This window comes from Strongylocentrotus purpuratus, unplaced genomic scaffold, assembly GCF_000002235.5.
Source record: "Strongylocentrotus purpuratus isolate Spur 01 unplaced genomic scaffold, Spur_5.0 spur5_scaffold_2, whole genome shotgun sequence".
Taxonomy (NCBI): Eukaryota; Metazoa; Echinodermata; class Echinoidea; order Camarodonta; family Strongylocentrotidae; genus Strongylocentrotus; species Strongylocentrotus purpuratus.
Window position 1 is genome coordinate 39021997 of NW_022145605.1, and position 27143 is coordinate 39049139.

General features: G+C 39.5%; 2 protein-coding genes across 3 annotated transcripts in view; both read left to right on the forward strand.

Moving 5' to 3' along the window:
• The first annotated feature begins 414 nt into the window (after positions 1 to 414).
• LOC100888546 (plectin) lies at positions 415 to 24629 on the forward strand. Its single transcript, XM_030992399.1, has 22 exons — positions 415 to 624; positions 2724 to 2896; positions 3446 to 3696; positions 4335 to 4491; positions 5445 to 5618; positions 5971 to 7454; positions 8586 to 8808; positions 9056 to 9145; positions 10386 to 10505; positions 11511 to 11654; positions 12413 to 12502; positions 13239 to 13467; positions 14521 to 14731; positions 15289 to 15484; positions 16384 to 16571; positions 17078 to 17246; positions 18658 to 19124; positions 19577 to 19811; positions 20602 to 20784; positions 21335 to 21409; positions 21881 to 21961; positions 22856 to 24629. The coding sequence occupies exons 3-22, from the start codon at positions 3470 to 3472 to the stop codon at positions 22934 to 22936; spliced, it is 4824 nt and encodes a 1607-aa protein (XP_030848259.1). The 5' UTR covers positions 415 to 624; positions 2724 to 2896; positions 3446 to 3469; the 3' UTR covers positions 22937 to 24629.
• Positions 24630 to 25921: 1292 nt separating this feature from the next.
• The window catches only part of LOC756453 (xanthine dehydrogenase/oxidase), a 41871-nt gene continuing 40649 nt past the window's right edge, over positions 25922 to 27143 (forward strand). For both annotated transcript variants that reach the window (XM_030992401.1, XM_030992400.1), the window contains exon 1: positions 25922 to 26036. The gene's annotated coding sequence lies outside the window, so the exon portion shown is untranslated. The remainder of the gene's footprint in view (positions 26037 to 27143) is intronic.

The window sequence follows — 27143 nt, forward strand, 5'->3', positions numbered from 1 at the left end:
TGGTCTCGAAATTTGGAAATTTGACATTTTGCTCCGTTGGGGGGGGGGGTAAGGTCACCTTTTTTAGGTCGGCCATGGGAATAATTTTTTTTTTTTTTTTTTTTTTTTTTAATAATTAAAAAAAAAAAAAAAAAAAAAAAAAAAAAATCCAAAAGGGGGGGGGGGGGGGGGGGGGGGGGGGGGTTTTAGGTTTTTTTTAGGGGGGTTTACACACAAAAAATTTCCAAAGGGGGGGGTTACCCACCCCCCCCCCCCCCCCCCCCCCCCCCCCCCCCCCCCCCCCCCCCCTGCGTACGCGCCTGCTTTCTGGTATATTCTCAGTCGAGTCCACAGAACTCTTAAATACGTATTTAAGAGTCTGTGGTCGAGTCGTGCTCTCTTCATGAAAATGTTGGTCTAGCGCCATCTTGAGTCATGGTTAGTGCTTGTTAATGTTGGTCATGTGACCACTCACAGCGGCGTTTTCAATTTTCAAAGCACAACAACACAGTTTGAAGGTACGGTCCTATGTAGTGCAGTGCAGCGTGATCCCACACGTTCATTATGCTGTCTGCGGTCTGTTTGTTCAAAAGAGCGACTAGATTGACCATACTTCTACTTTTAGACTACCCTATTTGTTTGCAAGTAAGTGGATTCTTGTTTTTCTTATGCCTGCTTGATATAATTATACTCCTGAGTCCTGTCCTATTCCTAATCCGATTTAGATTTTTGAAATGGTGAATCCTGGTGAATTGTTTGTGTGATGTGTTGTTGTGTCTGGACAGAATTGATTGTGAATTGAAAATATCTGCAGATGAAAAAAAAAGGAGTCGGGCTAAATCACTCCAGCAAAGCATAGAGTCAATGCTAATGCGTATTGACCTCTAGGCTCTAGCGCTGACCTCATGCTGAGACTGAGAGGAAGCAATTGCACACAATAGGGTCTACACACAATTGTGAATACGATTACGAAGTGGCTGATCAATGGCTCACAATTTGAATTTTCTAAGATTTTTTCTAACAAAATAACAATTAACATCTACAAGTTGAAAACAGAAAAGATTGTATTTTAGAATCTACTGCTATTTAGATTTTAGGTAAAATCAAGACAATTGTCACTAAACTTAATAAGTAGGGTAGACTCTAGATCTAGACTAGATCTAGACTAGACCGAATTTTCCGTCTCTTTCGTTCGTTAGCCTCTTATTGGGGTAGGGTCGGCTCTCTCTTTAGAGACGGAAGCCGTTTATACACATGTCCTTGCTAACGCCACGGCCAGTCCTGGTCGTAGCGTTTTGCCCCCAAAATCCCCAAAATGTCATTTTACCTCGAGCATGTTATATTGTAAATTAGGCCTAGATCTAGGCTATAATAAATCAGTTCCACTTACCAACTTGACTGAAATAATCAGTTTAATAGTCCCTTTTTAGGAAATTATGGGTCAAAATCGGAATCCATGTTGAAAAAGATTTTCAAAATGGACTAGTCTATACACACTACACAGACACGTAGACGGTAACAGTTAAAATGCCAGAGTTAAAGTTATGATAGAGGTAAAAAAAATGTTTGAGCCAAGTCAAGTAAGACAAAGACCTAGAGGTAACAGCTGAAAATAGGAGTTAACTTGAACTCTTATTGATATTTCTATGAAATTTTAACTGTGCTAGAGTTTGTTATTTATAAATGTTTCTGTTCTGACTTGACATTCGTATATACTTCTGGCAATTTTACCATGTTTACCTTTGACTTAATTAGGGTTTAATAGTAATACATGTATTTACACTTATAAATTTACCTCTAGGTTCTATTCAGCCTCTATTTAGCCTGGCATCTTTACCGATTTGATTTACCTCCACTCCTCCAGATTTTTTTAAAATGCCTGATTGAATAAAAAAAGGTGATAGAGATTTTTGCCTCTCTCATTTTGACATCTCAGATTGTTTGCCTAATAGCCTAATGCCTCATATTTTTACCTGGCCCCATTTTTCATTTTGTGTTCATATATCTTCCTCTTCTGGATTATTCTGACCCCTTCAATCCTAAAGATTCAGACAGATTACAAGATTAGGGAAAGGATTTGACAACCACCCTGTACCCAGATGGTTTGTCATCCAGTTTCGAATAGTATGGAAGCAGTTTGCCCAATGATAATTGCATTTAAAGATGAAGTTGAGTTCTGGTCATGCGATTGCATTGTGAAAGAAACTGTGTGGAACCAACCAGAAAAGGTTGATCATCTAGCATATAAAAATTTGTGTGTATTGCAAGGTTCTGGAATCATCAAAATGATAAGAAATGTGGCCAAGTCGTGGTAAAGTTACAAACACTTGCACAGAAAGATGTAGACCACTATATGGGACTACACGAACACGTGGCGTAAAAAGCCGGCCCCCGATTTTTACGATGTTACATGCATATTTAGAATATGAAGGCATCTGAAGAGCCAAGCTTTTCAGGGAACATGTCTTAACTGATGTTTTTCCACACTTGCATAATAAGAATGAGTAATGCTCACAAATTATTTTTCACCTCTTCCCAGAACTCAACCTTCTCTTTAAATAGAAGGTGTAGTGAAGACATGATGTACAACTATTGTCCGGTAAAGATCACCTTCCATAAAATTTGAATATACATGTAATTTCTGTATCGTTTCATACAATTCATGAATATACTTGGCTCAATCTTAGTTTAAGCCAATTTAAGTGATGAAGCCTTTTCCTTATTGTGCTTTGTTTCTTTTGCAGCCACTCTAACTGTAAGGGATGACAAGCTGATAAAGGGTAAACTCTATCGGAAGGAAAAATAAAAGTTACAGAAAGACAGAAACAATGTTTCCAAGGACGCCATTCCGCACCAGAGGTTGACAGAATTTCATAGGGACAAGGAGAATGTGAAATCCGCTGGTTTAACAGCGACGGTGAGTAACAGTGTGATTGTTGTGTACCAATAGTGAATACGTGCATTAAGCATCAATCTTTAGTCTTTACTATTGCGTTATATTAGTGCAAACACTGCAAAGAAAAATCCTAAAAATTTTATGTCAATTGTCAAGATGTCATCTTTCATATAAAATTAATTCAGAATCATGCTGATAAGCAGCTGTGTAAACATAGGTAGCCTACAGCAGTGTGCAAATTGCTTTTGCAATGTACATGTAAATGACGTGCCCAAGAATTTCACACTTGCAATGGGGATAATACTTCAGTATCCAAGATTGTGAGCAGCTCAATTGTCTCTAAATAGAATTCATGTACATGTACTGTATGTTTGTCACCATCAGCAAATATATCTGAAGTTTCTGATAGTCATATATTTAAAGCATACTTTAAGGACAGTATGTACATCTTTGTTGTTTTTTAATGCTTCTTTCAATGTTGTAAATCTTTTGCTAAAATTCAGCTACTGGCTCTGACAAAATAATGATAAACCTTAAAGTCTATTAAAACTTTCTTCTCCGATTTCCTAGGGACCTGGAAGAACCAGAACCCCGATGAAGGTGTTGGACTTCCCTGCGCCCCTTCTCACCCCGTCCAGGCAGCCCCTAGCCACAGTGAATGGAACGGGGTCGGGGCTGAGGGGCCAGCAGCTCAGGTCGCTCAGTCTGAAGCCATCCTTGCCCCGTATAGAGGCTCTACGCTGCGAGGGGGGGGCAGGGAAGCTTGATGGGAGATGCACCCCTAGAGGGGGCAAAACACCCAAGAGAAACAAGAGACAGAAGTAAGTCAATAGCTTCGGTTATCAAAATACTTTTGTATAACTTTAATCATACGTTGATTAGTGTTTTATCCCTTATTGATCGAGTGTTATCCCTATGTGAACACTTGGCAATGGGAAAGATTCATACACTTTTTGTGGTTGGAAGTGTTTTAGAATGGGAATACATTGTTGCTGTGTTGTTAATGATCTGATACGGTTACTGTATTTCTTTTTGTTTGTATATTGTATTATTCCAAACTCATTTATATTTCAGTCAGATGAAGTATTATAAAATTTATATCAAGCCTGGAATACTGATTGTCATCACTCATCAAACTACACTAATTTACTTCATCCATAAACTATTGTTAATACTAATACAATACCTTTTTGACATGGTGAAGAAGATAGGTTGGAGCTTGAATCAATAGTCCTTGCACCACATCAAAATTAAAAGCCAATCTAATGGAAAAGGCATATTCAACCTAGTTTTAAATTGTTACCTAACCTTGTTATCTTTTGTTTGATAATTTCATTTCTGTTCTCAAGCCATTTCTTTGTTTAGTTTTACTTGCATCAATATTGTAAAGCGCTTTGATATTAAATCTCTTAGAAAAGCGCTATATGAGTAGAAGTTATTATTATTTTGTTACACACAGGTCCAAGAGCTGTGCTTCGACCCCCAGCAGCCTTCCCAGTGTGACATGCAAGCCAAAGCCAGATGACAGTGTAGTAGACTCCATCACATCTCATCTCTTTGATAGACTGGTACAAGCTGAACTTGGTCTGATTGGCAGTAACACCACAGTGCATCAGGTAAATGATTGACTGGGGAGGGGGCCAGGAGGAAGGGGAGGGCTGTAGAAAATCCTTGTTTGAGTGGTCCGTTTAGAGATCCTGACAGCATCCCAATCAGTTTAGGAATTAAAAGCATGTTTTCAGTTTGAAAGTATGGAATTACAGATTTTTCTACTACCCTTGGTCTTATCGCTATCCTTGTTAGGCCTAAAAAAAAAGATGTTGTATTGCCCTTTGAGACCGACCCAAAAATCTTGAAATCTATGGTCGGCTTTAAAAAAAAAATCTCTTTTTTTTACCGTTGATTAGAGAAAAAATATTACAGCATTAAAAACTGAGAAATATCAGCCCAAAGAGGGTGTAAAAAAAAAAGGTTTCTGACTGACTGACCCACGATTTGGTGCCTAAAAGGGTAATGCAACATATTTTTTTTAAGGCCTTATAGGGAGAGTTCACCCCTGGTATTTCTCCAAAGGTAATGTTAACATTGTCAGAGCGTGTTATTTAAAGAGTAGTTGTTCCTTTCTCATGTTTTCAACTTCCCCAAATGTCAATATTACCCTATCACTCGTTTAGCAGGCAATTGAATGACCAACTCTATCCCATCAAGAGCCTCAGCTGAAAACACACATGGCTGAGCCTTGTCTTTTCAACATTGATTTATTATTGGACATTGATGTATAACCCTGTGAAACAAGAGTTGAGTGCGTAAGAATGCTATGTATTATGGTATTTATTGTATCATTTCAAGGTAATATCTAGTTGTTCAGGTGGTCACTTAAAGAGAGGGTATCGTTAAAACTCCTCTGAGATTAATCTGGTGTAGTCAATACACTATTAGTCTCCTATATGTACAAGAGAATAAAGTGAGTGTAGATGCAAGACCTCGATTTGCTTTGAATGAATTTCTGTCCAGTTCCTCAAAGAGAGAGAAAAATTAATGACCAAAGGTTCTTTCCTTTCTGTTACAGCCAAAGATGTTGAGAAGAAAATGTGGTTCCTCACAGCTCACAGATCCTTCTGCAGTGGACACTGCAGTAGACGTCCATGATGCCCGGAACATCGTTGAGACTTCTTTTGATGATGCTGTGTCGACCTTTGTGGAAGGAATCATCAGTAATGCAGTTCAGACCCTTCAACAAGAGGTATGGAGGTCAAAGGTTAAAGTTCACAAAGGGGAAAGCCATTTACCTGCTGAAGATAGAAGCACACCAGAAGAATGTGTTAATGAAACTGTCATAATCTCCTTACAATTGGACCTCTTTTCAACAGATTTAGAACTAATTGAATGATCCTTGTAAATTGGTAATTTTAGGATTCAGGCCCCAATCTTGATATAGCTAATTATGAATTGGAATTCTGAAAAAACCACATGTGCTGTTTCTTTAGTGGACCTGATCACAGCTTGATCTGTGTGACATATTCTTCTAATTGTATCACTTTTTGACAGTATTTGAATTTTCCTTTCATTTCATTTTTTTTCCATTCTGTATACAGGCACAAATACCTTCCATCAGAAATGATGCCAAGACAACTTCGGACATCCACATCCAAACTCTGAAATCACCCACAAGATCAGAGCCATCAGATGAAGACGTAGAGTCGTACGTTGATGCTGTTCTCTCTGTTCAGCTTCAGATTGTCAGGATGGAATACGAGGAGAAACTGAACTCTTGCCTTGATGTATCACTGCAGTGTCCTCAGTCTCTTGATGCCTCCAAGGATAGTCTTCAAGACTGTTCATCATCAAGGTCCTTCAATGATGATAAAAACAAGGGCTACGTTGATGAAAATATTGATGATAGTCTGGTAGGAAGCCTTTCGTTTGATGATGAAACCCCATCTAGAGTGAGTACCCAAGGGACCAGTCCGTGTACCCGTCTTCTTCTTGATACCTTTGCTTCCTTGAGCGCTGGAGGAAGTCTGTTAGGGGTGTCGCCAGGCTACATGCTCTTGCCGCCCAGGAGAGAGGTGGCCAATCGTAGAGCAGGAGACGGCTTGAGCCACGCCTCTCGTGACAGCCAAGGTAGCTATGAAGACGAGTTCCTTAAGTTTGTTCACAGTCAGTATGACTCCAGGGATACCACGGCAAGAACTGATTCTCCTGTCATGCAAGATACTGCAGTGTGCACAACTCCTAGCATGAATGATGTGCAAAGCAATGCTTTTTCTCATCAAGTCAAAGACACCCAGACATGCATGACTCCCTTGAGGCTCATAGAAACATCAACCGGTGTGACACCAGTAAAGGTTGCTAATACAGATACCTCTATGACCCCAGTAAAGGTTGCTAATACCGATACCTCTATGACCCCAGTGAAGATCTCAGACATATCCACAGAAACCAACGCTGTTTCTCTGCAGGAGAGTGGCACAGGGACTGAAGTTGTCCAACTGCAGGATGCCATGATTGGCTCACCTTTGAAGGTAGCTTCTGTAGGTGTATCCATGACTCCCATCAAACCAAGCAACGCTCAAACAAACACCTCGCCGACCAAAGTCACAGACTCATCCACGGACATGGGCATTGAGATGACGGACTGCGGCTCGGATGCAAGACAGCCGGAGGTCCGTGACGCAATGGTGGGGACCCCGGTGAAACAGCGTGCCACTGGAGTCGGAACATCCCCGGTCAGTGTCCAGGACACCTCTTCCTGGATGACACCTGTCAAGATGCAGAGCATCGCTATGGGGACTTCCCCAGCAGCCAAGGTGCAGGACTCTGGCACAGAGATGCCAACAGTACACCTGATGGATACGGGAGTCGGGATGTCACCCCTTCCCTCCAGGACAGAGAGAGCGGTTGGAACCTCGCCAAAGGCCACTTCAGACAGAGAAGTGGGTAGTACTCCAATCAGCATGACTCACATGAACTGTGGAACGACACCACATCAGTATATTGATAGTAACACAGCGATGACTCCCGTCTTTGTCTGCAGCACCCAGACGCTCACGTCACCTCCAGTTGTGCCGAGTCTTAGGTAGGTGGTTGAACATGTTCAGAAGCAGTATGTTTAAAAGTGTTAAAATTAATGTATGTATATCTTCAGGGATTTAGTATACAAATAATACACAGGTGTGAGTGCGTTATGGTCGATGCAGTGCATTCACTATGGTGCAATAAAATTCCTGAGGGGTAACCGACTGTATTTTGTGCCATTAGGAATACCCGAATATCGCTCCACCGCCATATCGTCAGGAACGAAAACCTGTGTATTATTTGTTATATAAAATGGGTCGACAATCTTGCTTAGCAAGGGGATAACACTGTAAACCTGCAACCTTCATAACAAATAACGTGTGCACACAGACAATCGCGGCAGCAGTGGCCTCGTAAACAAACTGTGCATTGCATGGTGCGACTTCTCGTAATCCATTGAATTACATGCAGCGTTCATTATGCCTTTTTTTTTTGCACCGTTTTTGCATGGTTGTTATCACCAAAATGCACTCCCCGTGCGTGTATGGTTAAAGCTAATGCACGCACACATGATCAATTTTGATGCTACTTATTGGCTACATTCTTGAACCCATTTTATAAAGCTTAATATTGGTTTGAAAATTTCTGATGGTGCTTTGTCACAATCCATATATAATTAGAATCAGGTAATGCAGACTTACTGATTTTCTTAGAATTATGTCTTTTTAAAAAATGTCCATAAAATGATGCAGTAATAATTGTAATGGATAACAAATTATAAGTAAACTTGACTTTTAGAAGAGCAGTAAATATACAATTAATTATACTTCATTGCTAATTGAGAAATGGAGTAAAAACAAATCCAGAAAGTACCATCAATGGATAAAATAAAGCCTTTGCCTTTTATTCAAAGGAAATTTACGACCTAGTTCTTGTATACACTGTAGATAATAATAGTAATAATATACCAAACTTATAAAGCGCATACCACAATATGTCTCTATGCGCTGTAAGAAAGAGTAAGAAGGAAAGGTGGATAGAGTAACATAAGAAGAGTGAGATATGCTCAACATACTTCCTCTCGTTAACATTGGAAAGTATTGGATATTACTTTATTAGTAGACCTTATTAAGTTTTTGAGCTGATAATGCATGAATCGCACCTACATGTATGGTCTTATTCTTCTCATTAGGTTTAGTACGAGTCCAAATTCTGTTGATCCTGCCAAGCTTGTGAGCCACGTCCAGACGGCAGCCATCAGCAATCAGCTGCTGAGGACTGAGATACAGATGCTGCGCTCTCAGAAGGCCGAAGCGGATGAGAGGCTGACCGTTGCTAGGAGACAGGTCCAGGAGAACGAAGAGCAGGGGGTGATGAATGAAGATAAGATGAGACAGATGAAGAGAATGGGCAGGGTGAGTCTTTTCCTTCTTAATAATCCTTATACATACATTTGAAGCATTTCAATGTATTGCACTGTTTTATGTCATCTGGCAAACTATTCAAACTAAGTACGGTGTAAAGGTAGATGAAAATCAAGACCATGTCTAGATTGAGACAGACATCAAACATTTACATTTTGTAATCCTCCATTACCCCTACCTTTAGCCATTTCTAGTTTCTGAATCCTTGTGATATGGATGTTTTCACTTTGACTTGCAGGCGTCGGCTGATAAGGAGATAGATGATTTGATGTGTCAGGTGGGAGAGCAGATGATGCAGATAGGTCAAATGGAGGCTGCTCTAGGAGAGGTAAGACTTCCATGATGTTCCGTTCAAAAACTGAGGGTGGTATTCTCGAAAGCGTACTAACTTTAGTCCATGGTTTAATCCACTGACTAATTATAGAATGCCAAGTGTCCATATCAATACATTTTTTAATAATTTGATATGTCCCTAAATTACCATGATAACATAATTATATCATAGTTATATTGTTAAGTATTAATTATGTTATTACATTTTATTTTAATTTAGTGACAGACTAAATTATTAAAAAACATATTCATATGGACACTTGGCATTCCATACTTAGTCGGTGGATTAAACCATGGACTAAAGTTAGTCCGCTTTCGAGAATACCTCCATGAGGATGCAATCATCAGTCAATGAATTTGATGTTTGACTGTTTCAAAAACTTGCTTTTTGTCATTACATGTATGTCTATTGGACTACGAATTTGATGATTTTGGTACATGTATTCTCAACCCTACACAACAACTTAAAAAAAAAAATAGAAGGGTTGGTATTATGTTGATGTCAAAATGATAAAATGTTTCAATAAGCTTTTAACATCTTTGTGCTATAAACAAGTAATATGTGTTACGGTCAGCAATATTAAAAAAAAAAAAAAGTAAATTCATCTTTTCAGGTTCTTTATTAATTTTCTTTGTTTGCTATTAAAGCCTCCCATTCCTGTCCTCTTATATCTCTCATTGGTCAGCAGCGCTTTTCCTTTTCCTTTTTTTAAAATTTATGATTCTTGAGCCTCTTCATCCCAATATATTTACCCTCTCTGGAAGAGCTAATAAACATTCCTGTAGTCAGGAAAGCAGATGATTTATGTATTCCTTGAATGCTTTTAGCACCTTAGAGGGAGGGCAGCAGGGCTAAAAGCCAAGGTTATAATAATACTTTGTAGGCACATTGAGCATCCCATGGGATGGATGTGTGGGCAATATCCATGTAAAAGTGTCATGATTGAGTGGATTACCAGACTGTCGATCACTAATGTCCTTTGGCAAGACATTGGTATACATTTGCCACACTCAACCCAGGTGATGTAAATGGGTACCTGGCAGGAATTAATTCCTTGAAATGCTAGAGCGCCGTGATGGCAGCAGTGCTAAAGCCAGGGTAATCTCCCTCTGCGCCTCAGATAGTTTACTAGATCGATGATGCATAATAAATGTTGTAGTGCTATTATTAGTAGTAAATGTAACTAGTAATTATTATTGCCATTTCAATTCCTTTTCCTCCTCCCTCTTTGTAGAAAACTCAGATGCTATCCAGTCTCAAGGATGATAATGAGAAAATGAAGAAGGAATATAAACAGCAGATAGCTGACCTGCAAGATGACCTCTGTAGAGCTTACAGGCAACATCAACAACAGGTATGCTGGGTATACTCAATCGTATTTGATGTACATTATTATTTGTTATATTTGTGTCTTTTATGTCTTTCCTCCCCCCTCCCCCTTTCTTCCTCCCCCCCCCCTCTCTCTTTCTCCTTCTCTCTCTCTCTCTTTTTCTCCTTCTCTCTCTCTCTCCAATTTTTCACCATGATGTTTGGTGACCCCTACGGTATGTCTTTTACTTTAACCCTATTTTAACCGGGCTATTTAGTCACTAAATTACTATAGGGGGAGGGGGGGGGGGTTGACTCAAATTGACCCCCCCCCCTGGTTAAAACAGGGTTAAAACTCACTCTCTATACTCATGATTAGAATTTATTTTCTCTATTAAAATAAAGCACTCATATGAAAACCCACAACAAGCAAGTACAGTCATATCACTTCTTGCATATTTGACTCCACATGTACAACGTGAACCTATTCATATTGATCTGATAATGTCTATATGGTTTTGCTGAGAGTAGTGGTTCCAGACATAGGGGTCCGTTTGGGCTATTGGGTGGGGCGGTGGAATAAGTATTGAATCATGAATGACCAAAACCTGTTTAAATTCTCTGTCAAGTTGCATTACAGGGTATAACAAAACTCACAAAGAATTCAATTATGTGGGTTAAAGAGTAACCTAATAAGCGAGTTTGTAAATAGCTCTGGACCGCTTGACCCCAAAATATCCACAGATCTTAGACATGATGGATACTTCCCACCTGTGCATTTTAGAATAATCACTGCCAAAGTGATGGAGGTGCTTCATGAATACCTTTTGTTTGCCTCTTGAGAAAAATACTCCCACCTGTGTATCAGATACGGTAAATGTACTGTTGGTGCATAAATGAATACTGATTACATAACTTTCATGAGCACGATCCGAGTATTCGTCTCAATGGTTTTACAATTTGGGTACGAATGACCTTTATCTGCCCATGCGCAAATCCTAATTACGAACTTGCTTATTGAATAATAATCAATTCCTTCTTTGCCTTATAGATTTCTGAGTTGGAGGCTGAATACAAGAAGGAGGACTATGAGAGGCATTATACGAGGAGTCAGACGAGAGTATGCGAGCTTGAGACACAGCTTGATGCTTTCATACAGCTACAGGGTACTGTGGATAGAGCCATTCAAGTGCAGGTTTGTAATCAATTTCTATCAATCTTCATTTATGTACTTTAAATGCATTGTTTAACAATGTTAATTCTGAGAGGCATGGCCCTACGTGTTATCAGTGTCTGTGATATGGTGTACTATGGAAGCCCTAAAAAAATTGCACTTCAAAATGTTCATGAAGTGCCTCAAAAAAGTTTAAAAAACATTAGGAAAACGCAAAATTTGATTTAGATTTCCAATCATAAATATCTTGATAATCAGACAGGCTATCGGCTTGTTAAAGCCATGGGATTCCTAAAGGATTATAATTATGATTGAAGCATGAGCTAAGTCCATGATTTTGTTTCAGATTCTTAGGCAATGTTACAGAGTCACTTGAAAGTCTATCTGCACTAGTTTTGCCAGGAGGGATTAGACCTCCCTGCATGGTCACAGACAGGTGGTAATCTCATCAAATCAGCTCTCAATTAACATAAGAAAAAGGGGATCATGGGGGACTAACAGGTACCGCTTAGGCATTTTTTGCTATATAGAGGGCGCAAGTAGCTACAAGTAGTGCAGTCCCGCTTTAAGAAGAGAGTGCATCAATTAAAGACACAGCTCAGTGCATTCATTGCAGTACTGGATATCTTGAATAGAGCCATTCAAGTACAGGTTTTGATTTTTATGAATCGGCATTGTCACAGCATGCCCAAAGAAATCATAGTCATGAAATGCTGTATGTTCTCTGAATGGTATGTATTAAAGTTGTGACATTTTCCCTATATTTTATGCAATTTCAGAATCAATTTGAAGTCGCGCAGAGCACCTTCAGAGATGTGGAATCGCTATTCCAGATGACACTGCAGCATCATGGTGCAGTTACAGCTCAGGTAAGAAATGTCATAATGTGACCAATACCTTGTAAGGGGTCAAATAGTAGCCCAGGATTTTGAACTTGTAATATGCATGGTCGTTAAGTAATTAATCATGAGAAAGAACCACTAAGCCAGCATGCACCTCAACAAAGGACTAGAAATATGCTCATTATCTGTTGGTCCAACACTATTGGGCTCACCGTCCTATTTACAGTGAAGGTCTAGAGATGGATTATTATATAACGAGAGATAATCATTGATCCCATTAATACCTCAACCTTACCCTAAAATTTGCTTTCTGCAAATTGCGTTGCCTCAACTATATAAGTCTCTTTTCATAGCCTATTTCATCTCGGATCCTTCAATGCTATACAGGTTGTATATCTTCCAGGGCCTGTCAATCACAAGTCCTCCAATCAATTGCAAGTTTTGAAATCTCCTATCGCTTATCTACATAGTTGCGAATGATATCAATCACAAATAAGTTGCGATTAATATCAACTCTTTATAAGATAAGCCAAGGGGGATGTTTCACAAAGCCTTTTTTCAGTGACAAATGACAAAAATCAGTGACAAATCTGCTGATAACCAATCAGAAGCAAGGATTTCAGTAGCTTGTAACAAAAAGTGTCATTGGTCACTGATGACAAGTTTTGTGAAACACCCCCCTGATGTTAAATATACTTCAAATGATTTCTCCATGTACAATTATGGGATGAATGGTCCACTTTTCCCTCCTCCCTCCACGTAGATGAAGACATTGGAAGAGGGCAAGGCTAGCCTGGAGGAAGAGAAGGAATCTTGGAGGCAGCAGGTGGAGGATGGAGAGAGGAGGATGAGAGAGAACGATGAGAAGATGGAGGAGATGACGAAGATGAAGGAGGAGGCAGAGGAGAGGAGATGCGCGATGGAGAACGACTTGACAGAAGCGACGGCTGGAATGAGAGATCTGCAAGGAACGCTGGAAGCAAAAGAAGCTGGTTAGCATTAAGATTGCATTGATAATGGTGTATACAGTCTAACCTGCTTAAGTGACCACCTGTCTACAACAAGCACATTTTTTGTTTCCCTTGAAAATGGTTTCTCATTGAATCATGTACTAATGGAACTTGTCTACAAACACCACTTGTCTACAAAGACCACATTTGGGTTTCCCTTGGGCGGTTGCTAAAGACACGTTTTACTGTACCATGAAATGGTCTTGGGGGTGGGGGGGGATGCAGCTCATTTGATAATGCGTTCATTTGCAAAGATCAATTTCTTATCTGCAAGCATAGACTCTTATTGGACACATAACATCAAGAAAGTAAAATATGTGCCCTATGTGAGTGTCACTCTCTATTTTGGATTGTTCAAACTCTTTGTTAGGGCTGACAGCAGTTAGTGCTTTCAAACTAACAAGTAATAAATCATGATCTTCTTTAATAGACAAAGAGAGAGGGAATTGAGATCAATCAAGGACAATGCAGAATAGCCAAGTTCTATAAAACAAGAACAATATTGAGTGCAAGAGCCTTTCACTAATTTTGCCTGTGTTTTACTCGTAGTGGGCTCAGTCGGTAATGCATCTGCCTGTGGAAACAAAGATTTTGTGTTGCAACCTAACCCAGGCGGATGACTAAAGGCTGTGGTGTTCGATAGCGAGCCCCTCCCCTGTTTCATAGACGTATGACATTAAATGGAGTCCCTGTGTAGAGGAATGCCCAAACTTTGCACATTAAGAACCCAGTGCAATATTTGTATAAGAGTAGGAGGAAACCCCGGTGTAGTGGTCCACATGACACCCCTAATAAGTTATACAGGGGGATGAGACCCAAAGGTTACAGTGATTCAGTTTGCTTTTCACCTCACAGGCACCGGCGACGCCAAATATTGCATAATAATAATAATAATGACATTCACAAGAGATATATTGCGAAAGTTGCATGTGGCGAAAGTTTACAGTTTACCATAGATCCATGGTTAATTGAGTTCAAACTATCGCCAGTAGCTTAAGGTAAAACTCCTAATTTGATATCTTTCCTTTATTTTAGATATTACCAATAAAGAAAAGGAGTTGCAAACACTTTCCAGCAAGTGCACTCAACTTGATGAGAGGGAGGTAGCTCATTTCTTGGAGCAGCAGAATCAGGAGGCAGCCATCTTGGTACAGGTAGAGCAGCAAAAGACGATACAAACTGAGCTTGATCAGACAAAGACAAACTTGCAAGAAACCATCGATCAGCTTCATAAGCAATGTCAGAGGTAGGTTGAAGTGAATTTCTGATTCTTGGTGAATTGTTTCTTGGTAATAGAAAAGCCCAATTTGAAATTTGTTTCGACATGAAATTTGTGGCAGAAGAATTCTAAGAATTTGTTTAAGAAAAATGCTGAAGATAAATGTTGCATTAATTTTGAGAAAAAAAGATTATAAGTCTTTTACAAAGGTCATGTCACCATTACCCAAGGAAGTTACTTACCAACAAATGATGTATAAGATATATGCTTAGAGAAGTATTGCCTTGATTTTAATTTCCCCCTTAAAGCCTGTCTTTACTATTTTGGCCACGAGGGATTAGACCACCCAGCATGGTCACTGACAGGTGGCTATCTCATCAACTCACCTCTCAATTAACATAAGAAAAAGAGGATCATGGGGGACCAACAGGCACCAATTAGGCATTGTTTTCTATATAGAGGGACCACGTAGCTACAAGTAGTACAGTGGGGCTTTAATTATAGCTCGGACACTCAATTAGATAGAGCTTCTCCATCAAGGTAACGTCCAATTTTTTCTCTTTCCTATTTTATTCACTCAACAGCGTTTCAACCGAGAAGCTCATCCTTGGTATCGATCTGAATTCCGCCAAGGCCAAACTCTACTCGGTGGAAGCAGAGCTTCAGGACACCAAGAGGACCAGTGAGGAACGCAGGACCAGGATCTCAGAGATGGAGCTTGAACTTGAGACCTGCAGGAACGCTGGAGCAGAGCTGATACTCGTCAAGTCAAAACTGAAGGTATCTTGTTTTACTCGTCTCTCTCTCTCTCTCTCTCTCTCTAAGTGCCATATCGATGACTTTGGTGATCATGCTGTTCCACAACCCTCGGTTTATTGCCTTCTCTATTAGCACCACTCCCAGTTCTTTCACTCCTTTCTCTTCCAACAATTTCTGCAGGCTTTTCATCCAAAGTATCGTCCTTTACTCATCAGTTATCAAAATGTTTTACTAAATGTTGGAAAAGAATGAGAAGCTTAAAAATATTGTTGTATCAGCAGTGCTCTTGTTAATTTTTTAGAGTTCAAGACAATTTGGTAATGGTTACTAGTTGTGTTGCACTTCACAGGGATGCCAGTTTTCAGACAATAGCCTGAACTCTGGCCCCGGCGAGTTATTTTCAGACCATAGTTTAGGCTTTTTGTGTGTACAACATAGCTCATTCTAGGTGATTTTCAGGCCCTCTGATCAATTCTAACTGGCATCCCTGTCTTCAGTACTATTCACTGTTTCTGTTATGACAAGCACAAAGATAATCATTATTTACCAGTATGCAGATTCCATATAATTTATTTCGAAACTGCAATCATCTTTATCTTTACGCAGATATTCATGTAAACAATGTATTTTACTAGGCTTCATGAATGGAATGAGAATTAAATGTAAAGGGTGCTCCGAGCCACTGACATATTCTCTGTTGATGATTGCTCCAACTTCTATATCAAATATATATGGTTAGGGTTAGGATTAGGTATTGCATACAGTTTAATGTGTGTGGTCCAGGGTTGAAATTAGAGAATTTGGTACGTGTAGGCAATTGCCATCTTAGCGTGTGTTGTTCAACCAGATGAAGTTTGCCAAGCTCTTCATTTTGTTGCTGGATGTAACAATCGGTCCTTTCCATCCTCTCTTTAATACAGACTCAAGTGAAACAGTTCCAGGAGAACAAGCAGTTCCTTGAAGAGGAGAGGACGGCTCTGGAGGAGTCTGCAGCGGAGGTGGAGAATGAGCTCCGTATCACTAGCATGGAGCTGTCCAGGAGCAAGGCCTCCCTCACTCAGGCAGAGCTCTGCAGGAGACAGCTCCAGGAGTCTATGTCTTCTCTCAGGTAAGGTGGTGATCTGACACCATGCTCCAACAACATTTCCTCTAAGCATTTTTTATTCAAAAATATCTAATAAGGCTCGGGTTGTGATTCGGTGTTACACGTTAGCTCAGTTGAGGCGCGATAGCTCAGTTGGTAGAGCAGTGGTCTTGTATTCTAGGAACCCGGGTTCGAAACCAAGGCATCGCTAAGTGCCCTTTGGTAAGACATTAATCCTCATTACCCAGGTCTCTCGGAGAGGACCTAAAGCCGTTGGTCCTCTGGTTGCTTACTAACAAGCATTTATGCTTTCTTAGCAGTCAGGTAAAATAACCACCACCACAATATTACTTCATCTGTTAGGGATTTGGGTAGCGATAGAAAGAGTTAAGTCTTTGTGTTTCCTGGAAAGCCCACATTTTTCTGAACATTTTGATATCAAATGCTCATTTTGGCAAAATATGGAGTTACTCTTTGTGTCATTGAACCCTCAATGTGTAACATTTTGTTTCTCTATTCCCCATTTACAGTGAGCAGGTAGAGTCTTTGCAGAGTGAGTTAGACCACACCAAGGCACAGGCACATTGGATGCTCTTCAATCAAGGTTCTGAGATCAACGATGCCTCTGCAGCGCTGGCTGAACTCTGTCAAGGCATCTCTTCCGCAGTGGCCAAAATGTCAGATCAGGCTATTGTAAAGGTAAGCACTTCTTGACAGAATGATTGACTATTTATTGTACCTGACTGCTCCTAAGAAAGCAGGATAGCTTCTAGATGAGGAACCAGGGGGATCTACGACTTAAAATCCTATCTAAGGAACTCTATAATTGAGATTTAATACCTTACCAAAGGGCACTCATGCATTTTTATGCCTCCGTTACGAAGTAGCCGGAGGCATTATGTTTTCGGGTTGTCCGTCCGTACGTCCGTACGTCCCGTTCTCGTGATCGCGTTATCTGAAGAACCAATTGATGGATTCCTGCCAAACTTTGGTCATGTATGTATCTTACAGAGCCGATGAACTGATTAGATTTTGGGGTCACAAGGTCAAAGGTCAAAGGTCACAGGGCTCATTATGTATGCAAAAACAGCTCGTGATCGCGTTATCTGAAGAACCGATTGATGGATTCCTGCCAAACTTTGGTCATGTATGTATCTTACAAAGCCGATGAACTGATTAGATTTTGGGGTCACAAGGTCAAAGGTCACAGGGCTCATTATGTATGCAAAAACAGCTCGTGATCGCGTTATCTGAAGAACCGATTGATGGATTCCTGCCAAACTTTGGTCATGTATGTATCTTACAGAGCCGATGAACTGATTAGATTTTGGGGTCACAAGGTCAAAGGTCACAGGGCTTATTATGTATGCAAAAACAGCTCGTGATCGCGTTATCTGAAGAACCGATTGATGGATTCCTGCCAAACTTAGGTCATGTTTGTTACTTGCAGAGCCGATGAACTGATTAGATTTTGGGGTCATCAGGTCAAGGTCAAAGGTCATGCGGCTTATTATGTATTGAAAAATAGCTTGTGATCGCATTATCATTAGAACAGATTGATGGATTCCTGCCAAACTTAGTTTATGTATGTATCTTGTAGAGCCAATGAACTGAGTAGATTCTTGGGTCATGAGGTCATAGGTCAAAGGTCATGGGCTCATAATGTATGCAAAAATAGCTTGTGAACGCATTCTCATTAGAACTGACAGAGGGATTACTTTACTATTTAACTCGGGACATCTTGCACAGCCAATGAGCTGAGTAGATTTTAGGGTCATGAGGTCAAAGATCAAAGGGTCATATATGTATATGAGAAATTGCTTGTAATCACGATATTCTGAGAACCTGTTAATGGATTACAATTGAACTTGAATTTGACAAATTTCTTCTGTTTTGGTTTGTAAAATTGCTCTATGACGGAGGCATCATTTCGACTGCGCGCAGTTGAAGTTCCATCTAGTTTTTCTTTCTTTGCATCATACCAGTTAAATGCATCACTTTATTGAAACCAAATTTGTTTATATTGACATTGATCACCATTATGGTCTGGAAAAGGTGAATTTATGATTATAGGGTTAAGCTATCAAATCTTAATTTTCCTTGATAATAGGTTGAAGAAGCATCATCAGGAGGTTTTGTCACAGAACAGCGAGGTCGTGGATCGAACCATCGCTCCAAGCACACCGAGTCTTCTGCAGCCTCTGCTAAACCAGGATCTCTAGTGGTGTCTGTGCTCAGAGCCGTTGATCACATCGAAACCCCTGGTGAAGAAGCACCTAGTGTCAGTGAGACTGAGCTGGTCACTCCAGCACAGCAGAATCACCAGGAAGACGGTGATCCAAGGCTGACTATCGGTCAGTCGTCCTCAAGTGCCTTCCAAGCGGTCAGACCAAGCACTCAGGATGACCGTCGGGAAGGAGAAACACTGGTCAAGGATGCTGCCGGAGAGAAGAAGTCAGTTGAGCCACTACCCGATCAGATCTTGAAGCTGAAGAGATCGTTTGCAAAGATGTTCACTGTGTTCATAGAGAATGAGGAGAAGTTGAGAGAAGAAGTGTCCAGACTTCAACAACAAATGTAAGCATGAGGATATGTTGTAGAAAATGGTCAAACCATTTCTAGGGTTCACAGTATCTTTAAAACACATAAATGGTTTTCCAGAGAAGAGGCACAAAAGAATGATGTTGCTGCATGATGAAAGATAAATTTTTGAGGAAATATAATAATGGGAATAATTTTTGTTAATGTATCCTGGTATATATAGTGTGAAATCTTGTGTAAATTTTGATTATCATGGTTTTTACAGCAAATGATAAAATGAGGTATTTGCAATTTATAATTTAGATGGAAAGATTGATCAGCTACCATCATGTTGCTACATTTATGCAACACTGATAACATTGCTTACATTGTTAATGTGACTAGAATGAATGTTACCGAACAATGATTACCAGATGATGCCCATATTCATAACTTCAAATTCGTTTGATATTTCTTGTTATCATTATTTCTTGAATTCTCTGTTATAGCCAAGAGAAGGATCAAAGCTCCAAGAAGACCATACAGCGTTCTGAGAACCAGGTACGGCTGCTGAGGGACCAGCTTGAGGAGTCCCTGACGCATCGTCACCAGCTCCAGCAGAGTCTAGCCGACGCTCAGAACCAGTCGTGTGAGCAGCTCCAGGCCATAGACTACGCACAGCAGAGGATCGAGAGCATGGCCACCAACCTGGCTCGCTTCTCGGACCAGAAATCAAAGATAGAGGTAATACCAAGTACTGATTTTCTCTAATTTCCATAGGCTTAATACATGGATCACCCGGGTGCAGTAGGCAATTGCTTAAGGAACTAACGGTTTCTTATAAAATGCTAGACCAGTTGCAACTGACCAAAGCGCTTACAGGGTTATTATAACCCTGGTCATTCGATCAATTGCTGTTCGGCACATTAAAGTGTAAATTCTCCACCCACTTTTAGAGGGGAAGTTCACTCCAGCATCACGTTTGGAAATTCTATCTTGTCCTGTTATCAGGTTTTCCTCAGATTCTAATTGGCTCATTCCTCCTTCTCATGTTCCTGCTTATCCCAAAGCCGTCTTTAAAAAAAAAATTTTTTTTTAAAGTGGATGGCTGCTGAAGTAAGCCTAGAGGAACAACAAAATTAGTTAGTTAATGGGTAAAACCATGATCAATTCAATCAAATGATGGCTGGATACATACAAGAATAAGTCCAAAGTATTTAGAGGAGGAGGAACTGAGAGAGAGAGAGAGAAAAAAAATTATATCTGAACAACTACAGTAGCTATTTCCTTCTCTTTTAATGACCTTGGTGTTGAGGGTTCTAGTTTGGAGTAGGGAGAAATTAGGCAATCCAGGATGAAGGTGTTTTCAATATAAAAAAAAGCGAGGAAGAGGAGTTATGAAAACAAGAGAAGAGAACCATAGTGTTTGTGTAATGGTGATCTGATGGAAAAAGAGAAGTAAAGGCAGAAATATGTAAAGAATTAAAATATGACATCTTAGCATTTTTCTGTCCTCATCTTTCGCATCCCACAGGCTCTAGAGGAAGAGGTTGCGCGCCTTACATCATCGCTGCAGCTGGTTACCAGAGAGAAAGAGATGGTGATGAGTCAGTTTGAAGCCTTGGCCTCTCAGCCGAGACAAGCTGCTGCATCTGCTACTGGGGATGGAGAGAGCATGGGCAAGCTGCTGAAAGAAAACCTTCACCTGAAGAAAGAGGTAAGTGCCATCATGTATAAGATGTACAGTATTCACGCTGAGATGGCGGGAGCATGGGCAAGCCACTGAAAGAAACCCCTCACTTGAACAACAATTTAGCCAGGTTTTTGTTAGTTTCAAGCTAGGCATCATTAACTTTAGATCATTCAGACATACCTGCCAACCCTTCCGAATAATCCAGAATATTCTGTTTCTCTGGATTTTTAGTACCCCAAAACCCGGAATATTCTGTTTTTTCAATTTTTTTTGGTTTTTTTGCTGAAGCCAAATTAAGCTTGTTTTATCATATGCCGCGATGTGAGAGTTCACGTATTGTGAACGGTGAAGGGCTGCATGATTGAGCAGCGAATTCGTATTTGCTTTTTTGCACAGATTTACCGCGTATTGCCAGTTACACTGCTGCTGCATGTGCGAACGCCTGTTAAGACATACCGTGCTAAAAATTCTTAATTCTCATTTTCAAATGTTGGCAGGAATGTTCAGATTGTTGAGCATGTTGAAATTCTAGTATCATTCCTTCTCTCTCTCTTACTGTCTGCCATTTATTTAGCTGGACAAGGGTCGCATGAAGTTCTTCAAAAGGCAGGAAGATTATGAGCTGTTCCAGAGCAAGGCTGGAAAACAGGTGAGAATCGTATCTCTATAATTATATGTTTGGTAAAATAACCATCCATTTAATTTCAGTTCTTGTTTATTACTTTAAAAAAAAATGATCACATATTCCATGTATGTTAAAGATTTTTTGCTGATAGAATTCTTACATTGTCCTATCGGTTTCTAAGAGTCTAGATATGTTTTCCTCAATTTTATTTATGACATATTTCATTGCTTACAATAATGATACCCTATAAAGATGATTGAACATGGGAGTCATCTCACAGCTAGTTCGTCAATCAGACATTTAGGTGATCAAATAATCTTGCAAAAGCAAAGTCATTCATCATTTTCCAAGGGATGGCTGTGAAACTGTGTAGGCTTCACCATCACAATGTGTACATAAAGACTTGTTTGACTTTTTTTTTCATGCATCAGAATTTTTACTGTTTTTTAACAATGAATTTTGACTTGCTTCTTGTGCATTGGTTTGTTTAACTAGATGAAAGTTTTAGAGGGCAATTGGAAGAAGGCTGAAGCAGAGATCCACAGACTCGATCAACTCTTTGACCATTGCAGAAAGGTAAGAGACCAAGGTCAAACCTGGGCCCTGTTTCATGAAACATATTATCAATAACGAGCTATGATGATTGTTATAAGCTATCAAATCCTTACATTAGATTGGCTGTGAGCAGATTTGTCATAGATCTGTGGCAGTTGTTATTGATAATAAGTTTGATGAAACAGGGCCCTGATTGTAGCCTCATTCACACACAACACTAATTTAAACAGCCTAAAACACCCATCATGGTAAAGTAGAAAGTTTTTTTTTAAAGACCATGAATAGCAAATGGGGAATTAAATGAAGTTTCACATTCCCAATGATGATCTGCCATCAACAATTGAAAAGTTGAGAACCAATTTTTTCCACTGAGCTTTAATAAAATTTGGAGTGGACTATTAGGCTATTATTATTATTATTATTTTACTAATATCATAAGAACTAATTTAAATATTAAGTTTTAATTGATAATACCTAGCAATATTGTAACACTGAACTCTAAACTCTTCTGAAATGTTGCAATTCAAGTATATCTTGGATGTTTTATTGCAATAATTAATTGTTAGGAAAACAATCAAAACAGTCTTTACTCCCCCAAAGATGTGCCATATGCAGAAGAAGTATGCACTATGAACATGACTGACAAAGAAAGCGGACAAATATACAGTTCCTCAGGTAGATAAAGGAACATCCCTTCACTGCTATAATGTAAAAAAGTGTAGAACAGGTGAATATGCATGTAACACCTGTTCTACACATTTTTACATAATAGCAGTGAAGGGATGTTCCTTTGTCTACCTTGAGGAACTGTATATTTTGTCTGCTTTCTTTGTCAGTCATATTCATAATATGAGTACATAAACAACAACACTTTCAACTTGGTCTGATTTTATGTTTGTCTTTATCCTTCTCTAGATAATGGATAAGGTGCCAAGTCAAATGTGCCGACAGGATCCTAACCTCAACCTACTCCATGAGATGTTCGGCAGCCAATAGGACGTGTTTTTTTTCCCTTCTCATTTCTCTACGTAACTCATTCTAATTCTATCCCTCTGCGCCTCAGAATAGTTTACTAGATCGATGGCGCATAACAAATGCTGTATTATTATTATTATCCTGTTATACCCAGTATTCTAGATGCCCTTCATAATTACAAATTGGAAGGGAAATGTATGTAATATGCATTCGTTTATGCACAAATATAGGTGCTCTACATATCAGTATTTATTTGTGATAGCTATTGGATAGCATTAACAAACTTATATCTCCATGTGTTGTTATTTAGTGAAAGGATGATTGTATCTGTCGGGTGGATTGAGTATTTTAATATAAAAGCTACATTCAACGCAGGAATAAAAATTCTGTAAATTCAGTGAGGAGTTCACAGAATGGTCGCTTTCAATTTTTCAGGAGGGTAGATGGGAAGAGATTCAGGTTCATGTTTTTGTGCTTGCAGAATTCTGAGTAATATTTGACTTTGTCATTAGATCGAACTTGTAAATATGTTGACTAGTATGTTTGTATTTTCCTCCCACCATTGAAATAGTTTTTCAATGGTTGTGTATATAGTGCATATTATGTAGTTGAATATCATAATCAAGAATCAAAGTGACTGTCACAGCCAGAAGGGCGCTAAATCTGTGTTACTTAAAGTATAGCATTTAAGGCCTATCTGGCTCCAAACAGACCAAATATTTGATTGTTCATCAAATCTAGTAATTGTTTACTTTATTTGAGAAAGAAATTGTTGTGTTGTGTCTTCTCTATGTTGCTCTGAAATGCACATGTAAATTTTACATGGCTTGGACCATTTTTTTTTGGCAGTGAGGAATAATGTTTCTCATATCTACTAGGTACCTTCTCCCCGCTCAGAGTTTGATGTTCCCCTCCCAGCTATTTCTTTCTTTATCATTAATACCAAACTGATATCTACTTGGCTCGTGCTGTGTATAATCGTCCCATGTATTTGTAGGTTGATCGTTATTAGATTTATTGTATGCCTTGTATAGCTTTTGTAAGCTGAAGTATTATGACATTGTTGTAAATAAACGTTTATATGAATCATACATTTTAGCGTACAGTAGAATCGAAAATATTGTTGTCAGTTTAATTGAATGGTGTATTTTGAAGTATTACAAACCAACTGTCTTGTTATTCAACTGAAGCGTAATGTGCCCATACAATTTCCACAGACTCCGTCTGTACATTCTATAGTGGCAAGTAGCTGATCTGATCAGACATTTGTCAACCTTCCCCATAAGTAAAGGTGGTCAGTGGAGCAAGACGTACGTAGTCTCAATGAAACAACTGTCGAAATAAAAGACTGAACCTTTCAATCTACCTGTGTCGCCTTCTCTGGCGACATTTGCTTTGGGATTGATGTTATTTTAAATATAGCAATAGCTTTAGTGTTGGGATAGGTCATGGCTTGACTTATAGGGTTAGGGTAATTGGGTATGGTGTTGTTTCCTGGGTTAAACAAATAATAATTACAATACACATTGTATGCAACGTTTCTGTAAGATACATTGTACATGTGTGTATATATATGTATATATATAAAAAGCACAATCAGCATTTGCACAAAAGATTATTGCACGTTATGATACTCTTCTTGTTTCAAGATGTTTTTCTTTATGTACATGTATGTGTATCATGCTTGTAAATAAATATAATTTTGTACAGCTGACTAGTGTTGCCTGAATCAGTGACTTATCTTGTGAAAAAATGAAGACAGGAAATTTGAAAGGGCAAACAATGTATTCCTAATGAATGGGATCCTTTTTGGACTTTCACATTTCCTGTTGGATTATTTGGATGGTGGCATATAGGTTGTGAATGTGATTGAGTGGTATTTGTATCGTTGGAGCCATAGCACATTGAGAGACGTAGTTGTGACACACGGTCACAATCAAAGGTCAATTCATAGAGCTCAAAATAGTTTGCTCCCGTAGAGATTATATGTGGGAGTGAACTATATGGAGCTCCATGAACCGACTTTTGATTAGGTATGAGTGCGTGTGTCACAATTATTTCTCTAAATACACTATGGTTGGAACTAATTACCTAGTGAATAGAGAGAAATGTGTTTGATAAATTTCTAGACAAATATGCTGATCCCTACTCTATGACCCGTGCACCCCCTCATCCCCCACAGTAATTACAGCCATGTCAAAGTTGAACCTTTAGCTCAAAGAAGTTTTCCTGTAATTAAGAAATCCTTTTTATTTTTTAAAACTATTTTTATAGGAAGCATATACCGGTATGCTTCTTTAATTAGACCCCAAAGAATGAAACATGAGCCTTATATACGATTACTTTTTCCTTATTGCTATACATGTAGGTCCTGCAAATGGACTTTTTTTAAAACTCCCTTGAGTCTATTTTTCTTTCATTTTCAGTATTTTTTTTATTTCCCCCTTTTTTTCTTACATCTTCTATAATTTTCTCTCCTTTTTTTGTTGGTCTTTGAGTCAAACTTTTTTTTAGAGGGGAGGGGGGCAACAGCCTCCAATTAGTCCCCCCCCCCCCCCCCCATGCACCCCACCCCAGAAGTATGTTTGTGTCGTGAGTCTTGCATGGAGATGACATTTTTCTGTATTAGCTTTTACCAGGGTGGCCTAGCTTGTTCCTCGTCATTCTCATTGCTAATTTTTTTTATTTCTTTTATTTCCTTATCCTCTCTATTATTGTCATAATTTGTTCTTCGTCCATCCTGTCGCTTTAATTAATGTTTTTTTCTTCTGTTTTTCTAAACTTGTTTCCGTTTCATGTTTCTATTTCTTTCCTCTTTCATCGATCATCTTCTACCCCTCTCATCTCATATCCGCCTTTCAGCTTACTTGACTTAATTCATTTTCCTTCCTTCTCTTCTTTTTCCTTCCTTCTCTTCTTTTTCCTTCCTTCTCTCGTTTTCTTTCTTTCCGACGCCACGCCCCAACCGAGGTCCCTGGGTACGGGTACGGGCGCGCCCCTCGGAAAAGAACCAACCTACAAAGCGCTGGTACCGGTTAATGGTCGACAGGCTCCCCTGATTCTCTCTTAGTTATGCTGGTTGATTTTAATTGATGCCAACATTCACGTAGCCTGTAAATTGGTAAGAATTGAATATATTAGTTATGTTCTTATGGATCATGTAGACATGAAAATAATAGTGAATTACATGGCGTAAACAATAAAGGCAAGAGGTAAACTAATTGAATACATTGCGACATAATCGAAGCTCTGAGAGTCGGAGCCGTACGCCTAACGGACACGCGGTTCCTCGGGGCGGCACGCCTCGGCGGATAACCTTGACGCTGACGAACTTCTCAGCGTTTAGGCTCGGGCTAGGTATCGGCTCATGCTTTGCCAGCCCGGTCGATCAGGGTGCCGTTTCTCGAAACCGTCATAAGTATGAAGGGGTGACCAAAGTTCGCGGACATTTTTAGAACATATTACAAAATGTGATATTCGATCTAGAGGTCTATGATTTCTCACATTCTACACAACTTTATTTATTTCAATTATTACCAAATGGACGGCAAAGTTTTTTACTACAGATTGGTTCAACTAGAAAAATTTACCGTCGAAGGATTTCGGAGATATCGCGATCTAAAAAATCGAATCCGGGCTAACTCGGCCCACGGGACTACTCGGCCCAGCTGGAAAAACTGGGCCGAGATGTCCCGACCTGATTAATCGATCGAGAGATACCAATGTGTATATGTTTGTGCTCTTTGTGACTTAATAATGCCCTTTCCAACCTAAATCTTTAATGGAATTGTGTTAAATGATACTAATGAAGACAATCTATGACTTATCTTTCGGTAAAATGACAAAAAAAATGACATTTCGGACAATTTACTCACAGCTCGCAATCCGCATTGCCGCACGTACATTAAATGTGCGTTGTTTCTACTCGGACCACTGAAATTCGAGCAGTGTTTTCGTCGGTAAATCACTGCAAAAATATCATTTTTATCTCGTATGAAGGTCTATTTTTTATTCCTGACACAGATTTCATTATTGAGAAGTCGAATATAGTACATTTTAGACGAGATGGTTGATGTTTGTTCACATTCTTTCGTCCTGGCCGTAAATTAGCAGACTACTGCCTAGTGCTACCGCAGCAGCTCAGCTCAGTGTGCAGCTAGCCGTACAGCGCCGCCGGCCGGGTCGGCGGGGGAATTCACTGACTCGGCGCCCGTACCGGGCCGCTGCA